At 39.5% G+C, this 21868-nt stretch overlaps 1 protein-coding gene and 1 long non-coding RNA gene across 2 annotated transcripts in view; both read left to right on the forward strand.

Annotated features, from left to right (window-relative positions):
- The window catches only part of LOC122981255, a 571779-nt gene that overhangs the window by 347940 nt on the left and 201971 nt on the right, over positions 1–21868 (forward strand). The window lies entirely within an intron of this gene.
- Positions 240–7118, forward strand: gpr37l1a (G protein-coupled receptor 37 like 1a). Its single transcript, XM_044349896.1, has 2 exons — positions 240–957; positions 5430–7118. The coding sequence occupies exons 1-2, from the start codon at positions 286–288 to the stop codon at positions 6456–6458; spliced, it is 1701 nt and encodes a 566-aa protein (XP_044205831.1). The 5' UTR covers positions 240–285; the 3' UTR covers positions 6459–7118.

The raw sequence follows: 21868 nt of genomic DNA on the forward strand, positions 1-21868 counted from the left end.
AACCGGAAGTTCCGTCTTTGTATTAAATGTGTCTTGATGCTGGTGAATGAAAAGTGCTGAAGTGAACAGCGGCAGACTCACAACTTCTGCATCAGGACCACAAGGAGGTCTGCCAGTGAGACAGTGAAGTGTTTTATGGACGTTTTTATTTCAAGGGTGAAATATTTGTTGCAGCACATGTCTGTGAAAGAGGCAGATAAGACGGACCTGTTCAGTTTAGTTCAACGGTAAAAAAAAAAAAAAAAAAAAAAAAAAAAAAAAAAAAAAAAATTAATAATAATAAAGATGAGCCCGGTTCTGTGTCTTCTGCTCCTCTTTCTCCGGACTACGGAGCTCCGTCATGTCCACCCGGCTCACACAGCCCGGGAGTTTCAGCCAGGGTCCGAGCTGGAGACGCAGCGGGCGGAGGATGCTGGCACGCCGGCTGTGGGGACAGAGGAGTCCCCGCCGGGAAGGACTCTGCACCGGGTTGAAAGTTCAAAAGTTCCCGATCTGAAGCGAGTCGCCCGGGGAGCCAAAGACGGGAGTTTCAGGAAAAAAGACCCGCACTCCCCGAGCAGTTTCGGGCATCCGCGACGGTTCGATGACCCGGGCGGTTACTTCACCACCCCGCGGAGCGAGCGGTACTTCTCCGCCCTGCCGGGTAACTCCTCATCGGGTCGCGGGTTGGGGCTCCTCAACCCGCTGTTCCCGGTCACCGACGGCTCCTACTGGGCGTACGCCGTCATGCTCCTCGCGCTCGTGCTGTTCGCCGCGGGCATCGTGGGGAACCTCGCGCTCATGTGCATCGTGTGGCACAACTTCTACCTGAAGAGCGCGTGGAACTGCATCCTGGCAGGTCTGGCCTTCTGGGATTTCCTCGTGCTGTTTTTCTGCCTTCCCGTGGTCGTCTTCCACGAGCTCACCTTGAAGAGGTTGCTAGGAGACCTGTCCTGCAGGCTCGTGCCCTACCTGGAGGTGAGAGGCTGAACCTGCTCGTGAGGGGCAGGTTGTAAACTTTTAATTAACTCAATTAAAGTTGATTTAATCGGGGAAAAAAAGCTAAATTATTCAAGTTTTTATATAATTTAATAAAATGAAGGCTATGTATTTGTTTTTTCTAAAAAAGAAAAAAGGTTTAACTAAAAAAAGTTAACATTTTTTGTATTTACATATGTTTCCTTTAAGAAAGTTTTGGTCAACACCTTTCTAAAAGTGTTTGAGGTAAACATCAGGTAACTATAGCAACTGTTACTACTAAGTTTTACACTATTTTACCAGTTTACTCCAGTGCTGCATCTAATGATTTTTAATCTAATTATCTTTTTTGTTAATCTATTGATTACTTTTTTAAAATTAATTACTTAGTGTATAGGCTAAAATGTTCACACAGTTTCCCAGAGTCCAAGAGGATGTCTTCAAATGTTTTGTTTTAACCGACTGAAAGTCTAAAACTCAAAAATGTTCTGTTCAAAACGATCTAAAATAAAGAAAAGCTGCAAATCCTCACACTGGAGAAACTGTAACCAGAGAATAGTTGATGTTTTGATTGGAAAAAAATGACTTAAACGATGAATTGATTTAAGACAAATTCTCTGTTACTGCTGTGAGTGATTATTGAATTGACTATTTGTTCAAACACAACTCAGTGTATAAATTAACTACATCGTGAGTAAAACTAAATGCTACTAAAAGTTTTAGTGGTCTGTATCTGCAAAACTGAGATATCATGCAGCCATAGTGAGGCAAAGAGATCTGAAACAATTTAACGTGATAATTAACTGCAGACAGTCCTGTTTCTTTTTCTAAATAGACAGCCAGTCTCCACACTATTAGCTCTGTTTTTACCCCCCATGTTAGACTAATTGTAATGTTTTCCAGTTTAATAAAGAGACATCCAGGTCTGTGATGAATGGCCTGTTTGTGTCTTGTTGCTCCACAGTTTCACACTCAGTGAGCAGTCTTCACTTTCAACAGACGAGCTGTTATTGCCTGTTTGGCCCCTTAGGCTGTCTGTTGTGAACCATCGGGGGAGGACAGGGCCCCGCATGAAACAACTCTTCTTCCTCAGCTCACAGAACCGAACAAAGAAACACAGAGACACAATTATCAGGAACTGGGAAGTTTATTTAAAGGTTCAGACTCAGAGTATAGAGATCCCAATCTAAATCTCAGTAATGATGAAAGAGGAAATAATATTATTGCTGCCTCTAACAAAAAAGGAGAAAATCAAGATAAAACAGAAGTTCAGTCCAGTTCAGAGAGAGAAGTTCTTTGTTAGTACAGAATATCAGCTCAGGATTGACCTGCAGACATTAAAGATGATGTTATTTTGAAACTAGTGCTTCTCCAGCAGAATTTAATTCCTTGCAGCTTGGAGAAATCTTTGAAACAACATGAAATCCTTTGTAATGGGAAATAAGACAGTTCATATAATTTCAAAAATACTTTCCTGGGAAATTTTGGAGTTGTGTTCAATTTATAAGCTGTTGTTTTTTCCAGAGGTATTTCCATGAAAGAAATGCTTTATTTAAATAAGACTTGCAAAGAATAGGACTGGGCAATATATTGATATCGTGATATGAGACTAGATATCGTCTTAGATTTTGGATATTTTAATATCGTGATACAGTATAAGTGTTGTGTTTTCCTGGTTTTAAAGGCGACATTACAGTAAAGTGATTTAATTTTCTGAACTTACCAGACTGTTCTAGCTGTTCTATTATTTGCCTTTACTGACTTAGTCATTATATCCACATCACTGATGATTATTTATCAAAAATCTCATTACGTAAATATTGCGTGAAAACAGCAATAGTCATCACTAATAATAATAATATTATTGTAATATCAATATCGAGGTATTTGTTAAAAAATATTGTGATAATTGATTTTGTCCATATCATCCAGCCTGACTTGCAAAAAATATGATTGAACAGCCAACAATGAAAAATAGAAAACATCTGCATACCAGGGCCTTTAAATCACCTGCTGTCCAACAGGGCTGATGAAGATGTGGTTGAAATCTTCACATCACAATATTAGTGAGAATAGTGTCTAATATTGATACAGTATATCACAGTATCAGATTACATTGATTAGGAAGGTGCTTTTATATTAAGTGACTTCACTTTTTTTCCCCACATATGCTCAAAGTTTGAGATATGAACAGAAGGAACTGGGAATCAAACCTCCAACCGTTTGGACTGATTCTCGTGTGATGTGGAGTAGAGCTGCAACGATTAATCGATTAGTCAATCAACAGAAAATAGCCGACTATTTTGGTAATCGATTAATTGCTTTGGGTCATTTTTAAAGAAAATGTTTAAATTCTCTGGTTCCAGCTTCTTAAATATGAATATTTTCTGACTTCTTTAGTCTTCTATGATAGTAAACTAAATATCTTTGTGTTGTGGACTGTTGGTCGGGACAAAACAAAACATTTTAGGTTGCATCTTAACATTTGGTGAACATTTTTCACTATTTCCTGACATTTTAAAGCCCAACTGACTAATCAATTAATTGAGAAAATAATTGTTAGTTGCAGCTCTAATTTGAACAACAGAAATGTGTAGAACGATAACATAATAAGATCATATCATCACAATATGATTCTCCTGCTAAATGATTAATTATAATATTGACTTACCGTCCGTCCCTTTAGTCCTGAGCATTATGTTCGTTAAATTTAAAGCTTGGCCAATCAGTAGCTTCGTTTAGAGGGTGAGTTACCCTCACAGAGTAATAAATTAGAGTTCTCGTCAGCCTTTCTACTGCTGTATTTTCAGTGCCTTCATCAGTCTCCTGTTTGAACACTGACACAGACTCCGCCGGCCTGTGGAGTCCTTGTTTCCAGCTCTAAACCAGCTCTGTGCACCTACAGAGCTTTAACTCACTGAAGTGGAGTTTTACTCATTTGTAATAACAGCTTGTATGAAGCGGTCTTTAACAAGGTTGGGCTGCCGGCCCCCTCGATTCTGTGTTGCTTCATCTATTTTTATGCTAATGAATGAACGAGTTTCTTGCTAATTAATTAATGTTTGTTAAAATGCTCTTAAGCAGTTTGGAGAGTTGTATTGAGCGGTGTGTAAAGCGGGTCACGCTGCCAGCTGCCTCCCTGCTCTCTTAGTTAAACTATTTTCATGCTAATTAGAGCTTTGTGTTAATTATCTTGAGTTGTGTCTTAAAGGTTTGAGGTCATTAAGCACTCACAGAGGGGAGGACAAGACTCTATAATGATAGTCTGTGTTTTTGGCCAAAACCACAGACTTTAATGTGCACGAGGCACCAATAACTGTCTCCAGTCTGTAGGATAAAAGCTGTTACAACATACTGTCTCTCTATTCCCACTGTGACTCCTTTTCTTTCACCGTTTCTGTATTCTAAAGGTCAGTTTCTTACAGCTTAGCTCTTATTATGTAGTTTTGGCTAATTCCCCAATAGTTTAGCATAACAAGGCAGATGAAAGCCTTTAACTTAAGCCTAATTCACACTTCTGACTGGTTTCCTCGACTGGCTTCCTCTCCATAGCAATGACAGCTGAGGCTCACGGGTATTGTAGTATTTATAGCCTCTGCCATAGAAAACTAATGGGAAAAAATATGATTTCTCTGATACAAGGTTAAAATAATTAAAACTGTTGGCCATAACATAAACCTATAGGATTGTTACATGATCCAGGAAAGTTCCCTGTTTCTGTGTTGAGAAACATCCACAAAGACACCCACTTTGCAGCTCTGTTAAAGCTATAGACCTGACATTTTGGGGAATACACTTATTCTCTTTCTTTTTGAGATAAAAGATGTTCCGCAGGGGGAAACAGATTGCCAACAGATTACAACACCTCTAAAGCTTCTTTATTAACGAACCATATCTTGTTTGTTTAATCCACACACACAGAAATGTAAAAAACAGAAGTTGTGCTTGAGGGGGAGTTACGTGCTGGAGCTGACTCTCACTTTGAGATTTGATCAATGAGGGCAGCAAAATGGTCTCAGGTTCCTCCCACAGTCCAGAGATATGCAGAACAGATTAATTGGAGACTCTAAATTGTGAGTGTGATTGGTTGTTTGTCTACCTTATCTACCATCCAATGTAATCTGGGGGATCCTCCATCTCCCATGACCCTGCAAAGGATAACAGGGAATAGATAATGGACTCAATGGATTATTATAAGAACCCTCTTATTTATGACTTTTAAACATTTATAACTGCAGGTGACTTACTATTATTCTATCCCTGACGAATGTATTTTATAATATATTACAGTGTTATTGATAAACCTAAACCCAAGTCTAAAAACGTAGCATCAAAGCCTGATAAAAAGAGAGGATCATGCTGACGGAGGATCAACACCAGCCAAAGTGATACTGTAAAGATAATTTTCTGCCCCAAGAAACTTGTGGGATTAACCTTCACTTCCACTCGCCTCTCTGTCATTTCTCCATCAGGTGACCTCTCTGGGTGTGGCCACATTCAGCCTCTGTGCTCTGAGTATCGATCGCTTCCACGCGGCCACCGGTCCCGGGCCCCTTCACACGCCAAAGGTGGAGCCCTGCCAGTCCATCATAGCCAAACTGTCCGTCATCTGGATGGGCTCCATGATGCTGGCCGCCCCCGAGCTGCTGCTGTGGCAGCTCCTCCAGGAAACCGTCAGCCTGCCGGTACTCCCCACCGACCTGCAGCAGAACCATCCGGGAGGCTCACTGATGGCTGCGTTTAGAGCCCGAACAGACGCGTTTGTGATGGATATCTGTGTCCGCGAGCCGTCTGTGGAGCTCCCGGAGAGCATCTACTCTCTGGTGCTGACCTACCACGAGGCCCGGATGTGGTGGTTCTTTGGGTGTTACCTCTGTTTGCCTCTGCTCTTCACTCTGGCCTGCGACTTAGTGACCAGGCAGGTGTTAGCCCAGCGTGTGATGCAGAAACCCGGCAGTGAAAAGGTGACTGGTAGATTATCCTCGTCCTCCTCTGCATCTTCCTCCTCGACAAAGAAAAAGCAGAATGTGAGGGAGCACAGGCTGCGCTCTACTGTGATGGCGCTCACCATCTTGTACATCACGTGCAACCTGCCGGAGAGCATCTGTAACATCACCTTGGCGTACATCTCTGTCCCCATGGCCTCCGCCCTCCCGGCTCTGGCTCTGTCCGCGCTGGGTCTGATCGGACAGTTCCTGCTGTTCATGCGTTGCTCGGCGACGCCGGTGTTGCTACTGTGCCTGTGTCGCTCGCTGGGTCAGGCCTTCATGGACTGCTGCTGCTGCTGCTGTGACGAGTGCCTTCCTGACGGCAATTCCTCTTCATCCTCCTCCGCCTCAACTGCCGCCACCTCCACCCTTTCCTCGCCAACATCACTTTCTCCATCCTCCCTGTCTCCCTCCAGCAAAGACGAGACCGTGAAGAGCGTGTCGCCGACAGAACCAGCAGTCTGCTACGACAGGGCCAAAGACTCCTCAGCAGCTCTTGGGACGCCCTGCTGAGGTCCAGAACTGCTTTTAACGACAATTTTTAAGGATCATTTAGGTTTATTACAGCTTGGTTCTTATTTTTGTACTTTAGTCCATCATTACTAGCAATCATAATAACATTGTTCTCACCAAGTTAAAAGCTTAGATCGGGAACATGGTCACACCGCTAAAAAGATGTCTGACGGGTCAAGAAACACGAGCAGTCAGACCATCAGACAGGGTGGAAACAAACCAACAGTTTATCCAGATTACACAATATGGCCAAAAGTGTGTGGACACCCATGACTGGGGCTGTTTTTCATGGTTTGGTCTAGGCCATTTAGCTCCAGTGAAGGAATTCTTGATGCTACAGCACACAATGATAAAGGCCCTTCCTGTTTCAACATAATAATGCCCCAGTGCACAAAACACAAAGCCAGGTTCATAAAAATGGTTTTCCCAGTCTGGTGTTTGGTGTGCGTTCACTGGCCTGCACATAACTTTTACCTCTACTCCCGTTCTCCTTCATTTTCTCTTCCAAATAAATTTGTCTAACCTGTTAGTTTGTTTCCAACATGTCCGATCATCTGCTGTTTCTTGACCTGCTGTTAACAATGTCATTATTGCTGATAGAAATGATGGACAAAAGTACCAAAAAAAACAAGGTTGCAATAAATTGGAATAATCCTTTAATCGCAGTCTGGATGAACTGACAGTGTAAAGTCACTGTAGAAGCAGAAACTTGTCTGACTAGAGTTAGATCATTATATTCGATAGAGCGTGCTCTTTTAAAAAAGGAGTTTTTAGTGTTGTCCACTTGTGATGGATTTAATCCCATTGTTTTAGGACTCATTATTGTTTCAGTTTCTTTATGATACATTTCACATGTTATAGTTATTAATAATGATCTAATGCTCATTCAGGATATTAGTGTTACCTGCTCTAAGTACTGTATATGAGAGAAAAACACTGGATATTTTGAGTTTGGGGGGATTTTAGGATGAAGGACGGTTCAACTGAAAATGGAGACTAAATGAGACTTTTGACAGCAGACTGACAGGCTGCTGTTTGTGAAATGTTTTTATATGATTTTGCTGTTGCTGCTCATATGCCTGACTTACACTGTGTCTACACAGGATGCACCATGTAAGTAGTACGTGTGGATCTTGCATCTTGTGCGACCTTTCCACTGGTGTCTACACAGGTCAGAGAGTAAACAGCTTCCAAGAACACCACCCTAAAAAGCTATCTTTTAGGAAGAATATATACTATATATACTGTATATATACTATATAATATTTTGGGGAATATTTTATGCTTTTAACATAGTGACAGTAGAGAGATGACCGGAAATGAGGGGAGAGAAAGAGATGGGAGACAACATGCAACAAAGGTCCGCTGCTGGAATCAAACTGGACGTCACAGTTATGTGGCAGGTGTCTTAACCAGCAGGATACCACGCAGCAAGCATGTCATAAAAATCTATCTTTTGATCATCAAAACAATAAAAGATTTGTCAAGTTTGTAATCACCTGAGGACAAATCCCATCTGAAATGCCCTTTGGGTATAGGCTTCAGTATGCTTCAAAGGAAGTGTTTGTCAGATCGTCTAACAGTATCTGAGATCCCAGCTACCGCCTACAATTTTTGTAACTTTCAGAAGAAGACAATCTGACATTCACACCCACTTTATGCAGTGATTGGCCAGGTGTGTGGAGGTATGAAAGTAGGAAGGGACTGAACTCTCGTTTTTTCCACCAGTCTGAACAGTCATGAAGTGAGTTCAGTGAAAAGTTTCCACATCCCACTACAACAACATTCAATTCATGGCATAAGCGTCTGTCTTTGTCAAAAAGCTGTCTGCCTTAAAATAACCATTGTAAATATTGAAAATATTTTCAAAGATGATACTGAGAGAATTACTTTCCTCTGTATAATTTGGTTGTTATACTTGTTACACATTGTTAAAATAGTCAAATGCCTCATTCCAATAGAGTTGAAGCATATAAAGAGGACACAGCTACACATGTGTGAAACACAAACTGTTCCTGAAGTGCATCCTGTGTAGACAGCAGGTTAAAAAAAAAAGGAGTGAGATCATATGAGAGATCAATCAAAATGTTGAAACTACTGTACATCAAACAATTCAGTGTGAAGTTTTACTTTTTTACTTGTTTTATTACTTTGGTTTAGTAAAGTTTAGATTTTCTTCAAGAAAAAAAACGTTTTGTATCATGAGTTTCTTCTGTGTGTGTGTGTTTTTTTTATGTCTGGTATCCACTTTATTAACTGATACAAACAGTAGAGCTGTTGATGGGACACTCTATATCACAGCCAGTGTAGTTTATTTTTACTCAGTTCCAAATACACAGTCTGCTGCTGGAAATACTCCTTGGAGCACCAAATGTGGATTAATTGGCCGCTGAAAATAATCCACAACAAATGCAACATTTTCTTCTGTTTGAGTAACATTTGCTAAAAACTACAGTTCTCGGCTAAATGACACTGCCTTTTTTAAAATAAATGAAACAATATATTTGTGGTGCTTTTTTTTTTAAAGATTTATGTCTTCAATAGGAACCAATGGGTTTGGGGCTGAGTGCCAGAAGTTGGGGTGAGTTGAGAACTCACTTATCATTTAGAGATGGATAAACACATTGTTGGTTTTGGTCTTTTCATTGGATTTGTTGACAGTAAGAAGACTTTAAAATAATTTCAGCCATATCCTGTAAATGGACTCTCATAACAAATTTCAATGTCTCAGGCGCTCCCATATAAAAGTAAGAATGTCCCCACATTGTTCCACCTGTTAAACAAAAACTTAATGCATGTTTTTACGAAAAAATCTGTCTGAAGAAAGTAATAAATTCTCTGTCTAAAATGTTTTTATCCTTCATCCTGGTCCTGGTCAGAGTCTGAAAGTATACAATTGGGATTTTCTGTAAAAGAATTAGACTTAAATCTGCAGACATCCTGGTCCGGGTCAGAGTTGAACCAAATGTTAAGCTGCCAAGCATGAGTGAAAAGAAAGTCAGAGAGAAAAGTCAGAGAGTGAAAAGAAAAACAATAGAGAGGCAAAAACAATGAGGGGATGAAAAATGTTCTTCGTTCAAAACAAAGAAATAAAAAACAGGCCAGAAGACAGAGATGGAAAATGACGTTTCCTGGTTGTGGAGAGCTATTCAGTGAACATTTGAAAACTTCACATGTGGACTAATTTTATTTGGAAAGAGAGAGAGAGACGGCTCATGTTAAGTCTGAGCTCCATCGGAAGGAATGCTACGCAGCAGCGTTCCCAACACCCACTGAAGGAGAAAGCTGTTCATGCTTGACTGTGACGCTCCTTTTTGTTATTATTCAATTATTGAAGGTCACAGCTTCACAATAACAGCCGGCCTTTGAGTTTCTGCAGACATAATGAACACAGTTGCTCTGTGACCAGTTGCTGGGGAGCGCAGACAAGAATTCCTTGCTTACTCAAGTATTTTCTGGGTTTTCTCAGCCTTTTTTCCTCCTTTTTGAAATGTTGACCTACAAAATGTGTTGTTTTTCTTCTAGAAGAAAATGTTTACAGCTTTGTGAGTAAATTGTAGTGTATTGCCAGCGATACATAATCTAGTATCTGTCACCCAAGATGCATATCTTGAACCATATATTGTTATTATCTTATTATTACCAGATTCATATCTTGATAGATTGAGATGCTGTCAAAGATGATATCCTGCACACAGGGTAATATATGGATCTGCCTACAAGATCCATCTTGTGTGTAGATGATACACAAAGGATATGGATCTTCTGTGCAAGATACTGTCTTCCAGTGACACAATAATTATCCTGCGCACAAGATATGGATCTTGCGCTCACAATAACACAAAAATAAAAGAAAGTAGACATTGTGGTTTTAACTGCTGTTTAAAGTATCCTCTTTACATTTCTATATCTACACCTGTTCAATAAACAAGATCCAACATGTAAATTATGTGTATCTTGACAACTCTGGGAGGTTTTTCTCCTTTGATAGCGCTAGGCTAGCAGTTCTCTCTGCTTTCAGGCTAAATGCTAAGCTAGGCGTAACACATCCTGTTTCTGGATTCATACAAATTCTCTATGGCCTAACTTTAACAAAACCAGGGTCTTTGTTATCTTAACTACAATTCATTTTAATTGAAATCTGACTCTTTAAATGCAAAACAACGCAAGCTATGAAAGCTATAGAGTTTGGAGCTGCTAGCTTGCACACTCCAGCAAGGATATTTGAGAAAATGGCTGAGCCAAATCTGGCAGCCATGTCTGGGCCAGGGCCTGCTCATATTTGGTTATCCAGGACCAGAAAGCATACAATTGCAACTCTCAGCCGCTATTGGTTCGACTCTTCTGGAAATCTGGGACGGTTTGTAGTTTTGGGTTAGCGTAGGAATAGGCTTGAAATGAGTCAGTCTTAATTTTATGTGCTGTGTTTGCTCTCATGTGTTTGCTCTCATACTAATCCAAGACTGACCCAACACAATACATCAGTCCAATATCTTTCTCTGTACTGATGACACAGGGATGAAACTGATATCTATCATCTGACATTGGGGAAGCCAGAAAAAAAGACCTTGTGAGGTGGTATGAGGTTGGTATTGACTGTGCGCTGAAGTTTTTGATTTTTACCCAATAAATAGTTGAAGTTCAGTCTCAGGTCCTGGTTTTCACAACTAAAGAAAACAGCCATCTCTGAGTCAAACAAGAACCACCAGACATACCAACACAACATACAGAAGGATGGATGGATGGGGACCCTAAATGCTCATATTAGACTCAAAGACACACATTTAAACAGTTAAAGTCTTAGAAGAAGATTGTAGATGTTGATTACAGTGGAGTGATTATTCCCAGCAAATTAAGAAGTTCAGAGTACATACTGTAGACAACTTCTGTTTGAATGCTACGAAGGCATAATGCATTAATTTCATCGGGGGCCACCTGGAGCCTCTTCACAGATGATGACGGTGTCTGAGTTACACTTTCAGGACCGCTGCTGTAAGTTGAGTCTCGGTTCCTTTGAGCTGAAATATTTGTCCTCCCACGTCGTTGTGCCTGGGCAAAGAGAAGGAGGAGGGGAAGCTTCAATAAGGCCTGCTTTGTTCAGGCGTCCCCCTCTCTGGCTCAGAGAGAGAGACACTTGAACAAAGCTGCATATCAATCGCCATCCACCAAGGGAGTTGCTAAGCTACACAACACCCACCGCCTCCCACCAGCTGCCCCAGTCACTGAAGAGAGAGAAGAAAGAGGGCTGAGATGCAGGGGAGGAAAAACTGCTGCGGTTCACCCAGATAAGCCAAAACCCAAACTCCTCTCTTCTTGGTTGCCTTGACAACCAGCTGAGACACAGCGGCATGGTGGCCTCAAGTTAGCAATATGGCCTAAAACCAACAAGATCCTGGCTTTGAACCTGACTGGGGCCTGTCTGTGGACTCTTCATGTTCCTGCTGTGCTCATGGGGACTCCTTCAGGTGCTCCACCAGTTTCCTCCCCAAAGACAGAAATTTTATTTCTACCTCTGCCGAAGGTCCCCAGCAGTAATGTGATTCCTTTGATCAGTTTATAAGAAAGGCTGTAAAGATGAGAGTCTTTGTCTGAAATCACTCCCTGTGTATTATATAGTGCACTAGATTTACTGTCTTCCTTTTTATTTGAGTGTGAAATTTATGTTCTGTATAGAAAACTGAAGTCCTGACGTCGCCTCCAGATTAGCCTCTGTTCTACCAGCTTCTGTAACACAATGCATTCTCACAATGAGCACTTTTCATCAGTCATTCCAAAAAAGTGAAACCTTTGGGGGTTTAGTTAAACAAAGTAAACCGTAGTGAACGTAGCTCATGTCAACATAATTTAGGTTCTTCCATATCTTCCAACGCTCTCTTGTAATGTCATCTTTGAAAAGATAGTGTGCAGATCCAACCCTAACTGGCTACAGGTGCAGGACAAACCAGCAGCAACAAAGTAAGCGGAGAGGCTGTGCATACATTGAACATTTCTATTGTAATGTGATCTCTTCATTGTAGGTGGGACTGTCATTTTTTCTCTGTATATATCTCTATATATAGCTTATTTCTTGTTTATGTCAATGTTTGCCTGACAAAGACCTTGCAGGTTGAAATGTAATAAAAACTTGAGAGCTTGAAAGTTTCAGTGTGCAGACAGTCTCTCCCTTTTATATGAAAACACTCCGTCTTGAATAGTAATTTCCATCTGATTTGGTTTTTCAACAAAAAAGTTAAATTATCTCATTAAAAAATGTAAAATTACATTTATTTTTTTCTCCATCATTAAAATATCCAGAATCTATGAATATGCAAATAAACTGTGAAGTTCATTCTCAGTGTTTGTGCACTGGAGGCTTCAAGTTTCCACAGAACACTTGAATACTGGACCATGATTGGTTCCAAACTAGTTGTGATGTCATAAATCATGCTTGTAAGTACACGCCTTAAACTCCAATTTAAGGTGAGTTCACTTTGGAGAGAAACTTTCCACTTTCAGCAGATGAATGTGGAAACGGTCTTCGAGTGTTGGACTCTGCTTATACATCATTCTGTACAGTGAAGCTCAAACATCAAAACCAAAGGAACAAGAGGAAAAACACACAACACGCGGTTCTTTTTAGTATGACCCGACCCTTTCAGTATTGATGCCCCGGCTCTCCTCTGTGTGCTCTGACAGTTGTTTTTTGATTCTCGTCTTGTTCTGCCTCCAGCCTCAGCAGGCTCAGGAAATACACAGCACAATATCTGTTAGCAGCAACCATTACCAAGACGACAGCCCGCTGCTAATCAGCAATGCTAACAGAGTCCTGTCCACAAATGGAGCTCTCTGTTGGGTTGATGTGGAGCCAGCACAAGGCATCACTAAACTGAGTGGTTGCTTAGGACCCCTAAAGAACCAGGAGGCGGTCTTTTTATTTTCTGTCAATATTTAAGGTACTAAAGATTCACTCCCTGATTTTGTTATAATGCTGTTCAATGGCCCCAAATGTTTTCCCATCTTATGACATTTTGGGATTTGGGGGCACTTGGGTTCTAGCAGGTCCATTCAGGATCTGGATGTGGTAAACTAATGAATGTACGGAAGCTGAGAATGGCCATGCTTGCTCTTTTTTCCAAACCTGCAGTGCGAAACTTTTACATATAAATGAACATCCATTACATTCAAGCCCTTGCCAAACAAGTCCACACAATGCTGATTAAGCCCTGATAAATCTCTCTGTATTTCACAGTATACCTGTTTTTAAATCTGGTGTCGGTGGCGACATTCCCGCACTGGCCAGATGAATTTATACTGCACATGCTCTATGGGCAGAGTATGTGCACCAGAGACTTCTGCTGCCGAGCAGCTAACTTAGCCCTCTGCTAACTTGAAGGGGATAATTAATTTAATCATCTAGACTTTCCAAATGTTATCGGACAGAATGGATCAAATTCTGATAGTGAAACAAATAATTTTGTGGGGGTTGTGAGACACTCAAAACATTGATCCACTGTTTTACAGCCGAAACAGTAGTGAAGGAGTAAGCTACAGCAAAGCCTACGATGTAAGCAGTCGATAGTGTTTTTCGTAATTACTCTCACTGCCAGAGGGGGGAGACAAAAGTCCTGCACTCCAGCTTTAATGCCGTTATCTTGAGATCACAAGTTAATTACTTCCTTATCTCCGGGAAAACAAGCTTTGTTATTTCGAGATAACGAGATAATCAACCCGTTATCACAAGAAGACAAAAGGTTGTTTCCTCTAATTACAGATAATGTTCATCAGAGATGAGGAGTGTCATGCCAGCATGCAAAGATGGCGTCTTGACAACTGTAGCAATTGATTTAAGCTGAAAATGTCAGATCAACGAGTACCCATTATTATCAACAGCACCTTTATTAATTACATCTGTGTCACAGCCAAATGGCAGGTTGATTAACTCCTGGTGATAATATGATGAGATGTTTCATGTAGGAGAAGTACCAAACAATACTGTTCAAGCATTTTCATTTTATTAGACTTAATGAAAGAAAGGAAAGTGGGGTGGAGAGAAGGAATAAGAAGCAACATATGACAGATTTGAACCCATGTCCTTAAGAGCCACCTGAAGGCTTCTTGTGCTTGATCTAAATAGTTGAGTTATCCCTGTGAGGGAGACGTGGAGAGGAGAAGACAGGATTGAGCAAATGAGAATGAACTCCACCTGTGACAAATCTCTGTGAGATCATTTAACTTGTGATCCCGCGATAACAGCGTTAAAAAAATAATTGCTAGCATGGCTATTCTTGGCTTCTGTGTGAATGCTACCAAATTTTTGATGGTCTTTTTTATGGATACACAATGTTAATTAATTAAGTGAACTTTAAATGTGCTGGTAGGTGTATTTTTTAACTTTGGACAGAGCCAGGTTAGCTCCTTCCAGTCATTATGTTGAGCTAAGCTAATCACGTCCTGACTCCAGTTCTGAATCTAACACACAGACATGAGATTAATATCAGTCTTCTCATCTCACTCTTAAAAAAAAAGACAATAAGCAAATTTCCAAAAATATTAAACTCTTCCTTTAATTCTCTTTATAACTTTTGTTACTTAAAATTTTGTTGAAAGCTAAACCTTGAGACTCTGAGTGCTGAGTGTTGATGAACGCTGATTGTCCCCTAAAATGAAAAGCAAATTCTGGATTCAGAATTATTAAACTGCTGTTCGACTCTATAAACAAACAAAACACATTTGCAGAACATACCAGTGGTGAAAAGTGACTAAGTACAATTACTCAAGTACTGTGCTTCAGTACTCTGAGGTACTTGTACTTCAATTGAATATTTCTATGTTATGCTGCCACATCATATTCACCACAGTTTACGTTACTTGTTACTTTGCAGGCTCAAATTTTACAAACAAAACATATCAACAAATAAAATAGGATGCATTTTAGTAGATTAAACTACCCAACATATATATTAAGTCATTAAAATTTGCCACAACTCAACTGGCTGCAACATTAAAAGGTTGCCAACATGTTAATGCATCAATAATACAATTATAGGATGAATAATCCTCTGAAAAGGTCTGTTCTACATGAATACTTTTACTTTTGAACATATAAGTACTTATGTACTTCCACTTAAGTTACTTCTAACAGAGTATTTTCACACAGTGGTATTATTAGTTTCTCTTGAGTACTTCTTCTACCACTGCACCACACTTAGGTCCCACAGAAAGGCTGGGTCCTGCAGAGCGTGTCGGGCTATAAGCCTCCCATCAGGACCAGAGGCTCCGGATGCTTCCATGTCACCAGAACACAGAAACGGTCCAGTTTGTTCTGCAGTCCCGTCACTGTGAGCCGGCAGGTGGTGGAAGCTGACTGAAGCCCTATCAGCAGGCCGGGGGTGAACCGCTCAGGCCACTTCCTCATTGAGGTCTTTAAGAGGACATGGGAAACATCAGTGAAGCCTACAAATAAACTCTGGGGGTCCCTTTCAGTCCTGAGCAAATAGCGCTTTCATTAACTTGGCAACACTCAGACAGAAAAAAGGCCAAAATCTGAATGTGAGGCTTTGAAGAAAAACAACAAACAAACGGTTTAACCCAAGTTAAATGGTTGTTGTGTTCAAAGTAGGGCTGGGCAGTATCACAAAATGTAATTTCATCATTAAATTTGATTAAATCTTAAAAGTGGCTCATGTACTATCATATAGAGGAGACAAAGTCATGATTTTTTGCATTGATCTTATTGACTCTTATTGACTTTTGTATCGATACCCAAACAAGACTTAGTATCTGTAGTATTGATATTTTAGGTATCAATCCTCCCACCCTCGTTCAAAACAAGAATTTAAGTTACATGTGTTTTTATACAAATATTTATGTATTGGAGGTTGTCGGTGTCATCAGCATCATGTAGTTTGTACCTTTGCGTGCTCACTATAGTGACCCTGTTATGACTGATCCTAGTTGTAAACATGTTCAGTATATGAGATGAAACATAAGAAACCTTTTGACATTAGCTGGTTTTCTGGCTGCAGCTTTATTTTTTTTAGAAAGATGAGAACTCCAGCAACACTTGTAGTATGAAGAACAACTTTATTAGTTCACCGACGCGTTTATGCTTGTGACCTTCATCAGGGTCATCATAAAACACATTACAAACACCATTTAAATAAAGTAAGTTGGGTATGAAGAAGGGTAAAAAAAAAAAAAAAGAAGACAACCAATCATATATATTCAGACACATATCAGCCAATGGGTCATCTACAAAGATGGGTTGGATATATGGTCATGTGGCTTCAGGCCAATCGTTGTCCAAGATTAACAGAGGCAAGGGGAGTGTCCAAGAAGGGTCATGGGTGACACCATATTTGGTCCATTAACTAGAAAGGTGCAACTAGGGGGTAGTACTTGGGTTTTTTGTTCATCCAAAAATGTGCCTATTAGATATGGCATACATTTAGAAACACTTTGATTGGGATAATAATAATAATAGTGGTAATAGCAGCTTTATTTTTCTCACAATGTTGTGCGGTCAGTTTTTGACAGTTTTTATCATTCCAGGAGCAATCATTTGGCTTTACAGGCAATATCATGACTGTATTAATTAAAAATGACTGGATTGGCTCAGATCTCTATCTCGCAGATCAGCTCAGACATTCCTACTGTCACTTTTAATTCCAGGGTGCAAATAACTACATCTTTAATCATTGCATCTTTTGTTTAATTAATTAAGTTGAGACATGAGTTGAGTTGACATGCATCGTATCACAGTTACTTGTCTGGTTTTTATCATACTTTATATGATGTTTGCATTCTGAGTGTTTTGGAGTCCTGAATTATGTCTGCGGAGCTTCCTGTCAGCTCCCCGAACAGCCTCATCAATCTCCACAGTCAGATGTTTAGGGAAACTTCTATGTGATCTGGAACATAAATAGGACTTTGAAAAGCGAGGGAATAATGTTCCCTCCCTCCCCATCCCTGGTGAAAATTACATCCTCGCCATAATCTGTTCAATTTTGACTTAAAGATACTGATACGTTATTTTATTTACTATTGAATTATAAAAACTATATTTACTTTTAAAAAAATGAAAAAATAGTGCAGTGACCTATCTTATTCTGTCCTGAATAATAATAATAATAATAATAGTATCTTTATTTATATAGCACCTTTAAAAACAGAGTTTACAAAGTGCTTTGACAGACAAAGCAAAGGCAGTACAATACAAAAGCAAAGACACATGACACAGAAAGCAACAACAAGTCTGACATTAAGAAGACGGCAGTAGACGACAGTGAAAAACAATAGATGATAAAAAGATGAAAAGATGATAGAAAGACGATAAAAAGACAACGTCACATAAAAACAAGTCTGTAGAAACAGATTTTAAGTTACTGATTCTGCTAACTTTATCTCCTCAGGCGAGTTGTTCCAAAACGGAGGGGCCCTGATGGCAAAAGCACGGTCACCTTTAGATTTACGCCTCGACTTTGGAACATAATACTGAATCAGGTTGTGCTGAAAATTGATAATTACAACCACTTTATCTACGTGAATGTTTGTTATCGAACCAAATAAACAAAGGGTTGAAAAAAAAGATTTGTAAAGATGGAAAAAGTCTGTAGTGGAATACCAGTGAAATTATTAATCCTTTCTAAATAGTTGTCAACATCAGTATTTATTATATGAGGTGTTATATTTCTTTAGCCACATGGGGGCAGTGTTGCACCGTGCCAGAAGGCCTGACGCCTCTCAGACACAGAGAGACCCCAGACAGAGACTCTGGCATCATTCCCTGCTTTATGTGTGCCACTGTGTTGAAAAAGAAGACAGTTATTACTTGGATTTAGAAAGCAGTTTAATCAAGTATAATTACCTAAAAGAGAAGCAGGGTCACTTTAGCTGATATGCAGAGTGGACTTTGTTCCATGAGCTGACATTTCAGCAATAATGTGCCTTCTTCACAATCTTAAAAGAGAAAAAAGATAACATCTTGCGGTGATTTCACTCTCAACATGTTTAGTTTGATCTGTTTAGACTGCTGTGAAAGCAGTCAACCAATCTCTATTGTGAAATAAACAAAATCTTCCACAATTAATGTCAAAGTAAGCAGCTTGTGATTGCTCTCCAAAACAACACATAAGTATCTCCTGACCTGATGCCCCTATCAGCAGACATCACATGTTAATGACTTCCAAAACCTACACAAATATTATTTATAAAAATAACAGATTTCTGATCTGTTAATGTTTGGTTGGGTTTTGGCACAACAACGTGCTCGGTGTTCGGGAAAGATCCTGGTTTGAGTTAAATAACTATCTAGTTGAGGTCAGAGAACTATTGTACAGGCAGTGGTGGAAAGTAAATAAGTACATTTACTCAAGTACTGTTACTAGGTATGATTTTGAGGTACTTGTACTTGACTTGAGTATTTCTATTTGATGCTACTTAATACTTCCACTCCACTACATTTCAGAAGGAAATTATACTTTCTACTCCACTACATTTATTTAACAGCTTTAGTTACTTTTCAGATGAAGATTTGACACAATGGATAATATAACAAGCTTTTAAAATACAACACATAGTTAAAGATGAAATCAGTGGTTTCCAACCTCTTTGGCTTTTGACGTCTTACAAAAAGCAGTGTGTAGTCGGGGTCACATTTCAGATGAGTTAACAGCTCCACCAAATAGTGATTTTTCCCTCTAAACTTCTGGTTTCATTTTAATAAATGTTCAAATGATCCAATATTTCACCCAAAACCAAAGATTAGAGAAAAAGTCCAAGAACTTAAGAGAGATTTTTGTTTTTTTTTCCTTATAAATTTGTTTTATTGGGACATCACATCATATTAGCATCTGGAAGTACTAACATGTCCAGTTACACAGAGACACAGACATATATATACAGATAAACAGAAAGGAAAACAGGAACAGAATGAAATAAAAATAAAAACCACCCACCCTCACACCCCCCAGCTGGTCCACTCTCAACAGATGAATGTTTGGTAGCATATATAGCTAGAATACATAATTAAACATGTTCAGCATCTTAAAGAATTCAAGTACATGATGCAACTACAGAAACATATCTGGATACAAAGTGATGGGAAAGTACATTTCTAAACAATTGTAACTGTACTTTATCAAAATATGAGAGGTTCGGTTGCCACGTAATGTAAAATTTCTTAGTCGACCCTCTGAGAGAGAATTCGATTTTTTCCAGTTTAAGGAATAACATTAGATCAGTCTGCCAGGAGCGTTGTGCTGGAGGCGGTTTTCAGTGTAGGAGGATGCATCTACAGGCGATGAGAGAGGCAAACGACAGGACATTTAATTTCTTTTTAGTAAACTCAGCGTAGTTAAGAGTTACTCCAAAAATGGCAATGAGTGGACAGGGTGCAGGGATTTCTGACATGATTTTGAAAAAGTTTAAAAATCCTGTTAAATTTGAACATGACCAGAAAGATATTGTGCTAGATGAGATGGGCTAGAAGCACATCTATTACAGGCATCACTAGTGCCAGGAAAGTATTTTGCTAGTTTAGCTTTCCTTAAGTATGGAGCACTTTTGTGATTTTATAAAATTGAGATGGGCTCAAGATGAGGAATAATTAACCTGTAATCTGGCTTTTTTCCCACCAGGGGTGCTGAAACTGGACTCCTAGTTCAGCCTCCCACTCCTGTTTGATTTTAACAAGTGGAGGGGGGTCAGATCTGAGGATGTATAGCTTAGATGTCCAGAAACCCTGTTGGGTTTTCTGGTTTCTCTTAAATATTTGACGAGCCCTCAGCAAGCAAGTGAGGAAACATAGTGTGATGATCCTTAACAAAACTGAGAACCTGAAGAAAGCGGAAACAGTTATTATGAGGAAGGTTTTATTTGCTGGCCAGAAAACAGGTCTCTGAATGATATGATACCTTTGTTATTCCAAGCTTGTAGGCAGAGTCGAGTTTAGATGGTAGAAATAAATGGTAACTGGTAAGTGTTTGCGGAACTGCGTCCATATTTGATGAACAGTTTACTGCTGAGATACGTAGAGGAGAGCATGTCAAGGCTGCAAGTGAGAATGTGTGACTGGAAACAGATTTGTGTATCAGAACTACGTTTTTTCCTCTCTCCTATTAATCATCTCACGACCCCTCAGATTTATCTGGTGACCCTTTGGAGGGGCCCGACCCCTGGGTTGGGAACCACTGGACTAACTGTATATAAAGTAGTTCAAACTAGCTTCACCTCCAGCAGCTACAACAGTAACATGCTGCTCTAACACTGATGCTTCAGTATTAACAATATAATGATGTCATATATAATAATATATCAGTCAGAGGGACAAAACAAGTATTATTTTTTTAATGCTTTAAGTACATTTTACTGCTAATACCTACTTTTACTTAAGTTGGATTTTTCATGCAGGACTTTAACTTGAAAGGAAGTATTTTTACATTGCTGTGTTGGTACTTTTACTTAAATGTAAAGGCTCTGAATACAATCTGGATACTGGTCATGATTAAAATAAAGCAACATTAACTGTCAGTAGGAAATAGGAAATGAACAGCCGTATCCCGTCTTATAGCAAAGTCTGACATTTTGTTGACCCATTAATCCACCCTGACCTCCTTCCTCTACAGACTTGATGGCTCCATAACAACATCAATCTGTTTCCTCCTTTGCTCTCGAAGAGCGAAGGTCATATATACTATAGTTTAAGGATTTGTCACTTGACTTGTTACATATATATGTTTTTATTGGGTGTTTGCTGAAAATGCAAGATACCTCTTTTTTTGTCCTGTTTCTACCTGACAGTATTATTTATGACAGTAAATTTCAGTTGCTGCCTAGACTAATATTACTCATAATTTATCATTATTTCTTGAGCTCTTATATATGTTAAATCGACTGATAAGTAATAAATAATGTTTTCCTTTGCATTGATTTTCCACCAGGGGACACTGACAAGTGAAACAAATGACAAACTTTGACAACATTGCCAATAAAATCATCTGTTCCAAGACTTTATTTATTTTTTCTAAAACAGTGCAGTGATTTATCTGTCTTGTCTCAGGATGCTGGAGATCATTTATAAAAATGTATTGATCCAGCTGGAAAGACTCTCACATGGCTTTTTTTATTCTTTTTGTTTTTTCTATTTGTTTTAAAGAGGACGTATCATGCACATTTCCAGGTTTTTATTCTGGGACTCTACTGGAATATCTTTGCATGATTTACGGTTCAAAAAACTCCTCATTTATCTTATACTGGCTGTTTATGCAGCCCCTCAGTTCAGCCTCAGTCTGAAACAGGCTGTTTTAGCTGCTGTCTCTTTAAGACCCCCCCCCACCCCCACCCGATGAGCCTACTCTGCTCTGATTGGTTCGTTTCTGGACGGTGACCCTCACTTCCACCGGCTCCAGAGGCTACGTAAACAAACAGTAGTA

The sequence above is a fragment of the Thunnus albacares genome, chromosome 4 (genome assembly GCF_914725855.1).
Source record: "Thunnus albacares chromosome 4, fThuAlb1.1, whole genome shotgun sequence".
In the NCBI taxonomy this organism is placed as follows: Eukaryota; Metazoa; Chordata; class Actinopteri; order Scombriformes; family Scombridae; genus Thunnus; species Thunnus albacares.

What these genes read in the sequence shown, in the direction of transcription:
- gpr37l1a (XM_044349896.1), top strand. Translation starts at nt 286, where the DNA reads ATGAGCCCGGTTCTGTGTCTTCTGCTCCTCTTTCTCCGGACTACGGAG. An exon ending in GGCTCGTGCCCTACCTGGAG is followed by an intron (nt 958 to 5,429) that starts GTGAGAGGCTGA and finishes TTTCTCCATCAG; the next exon opens with GTGACCTCTCTGGGTGTGGC.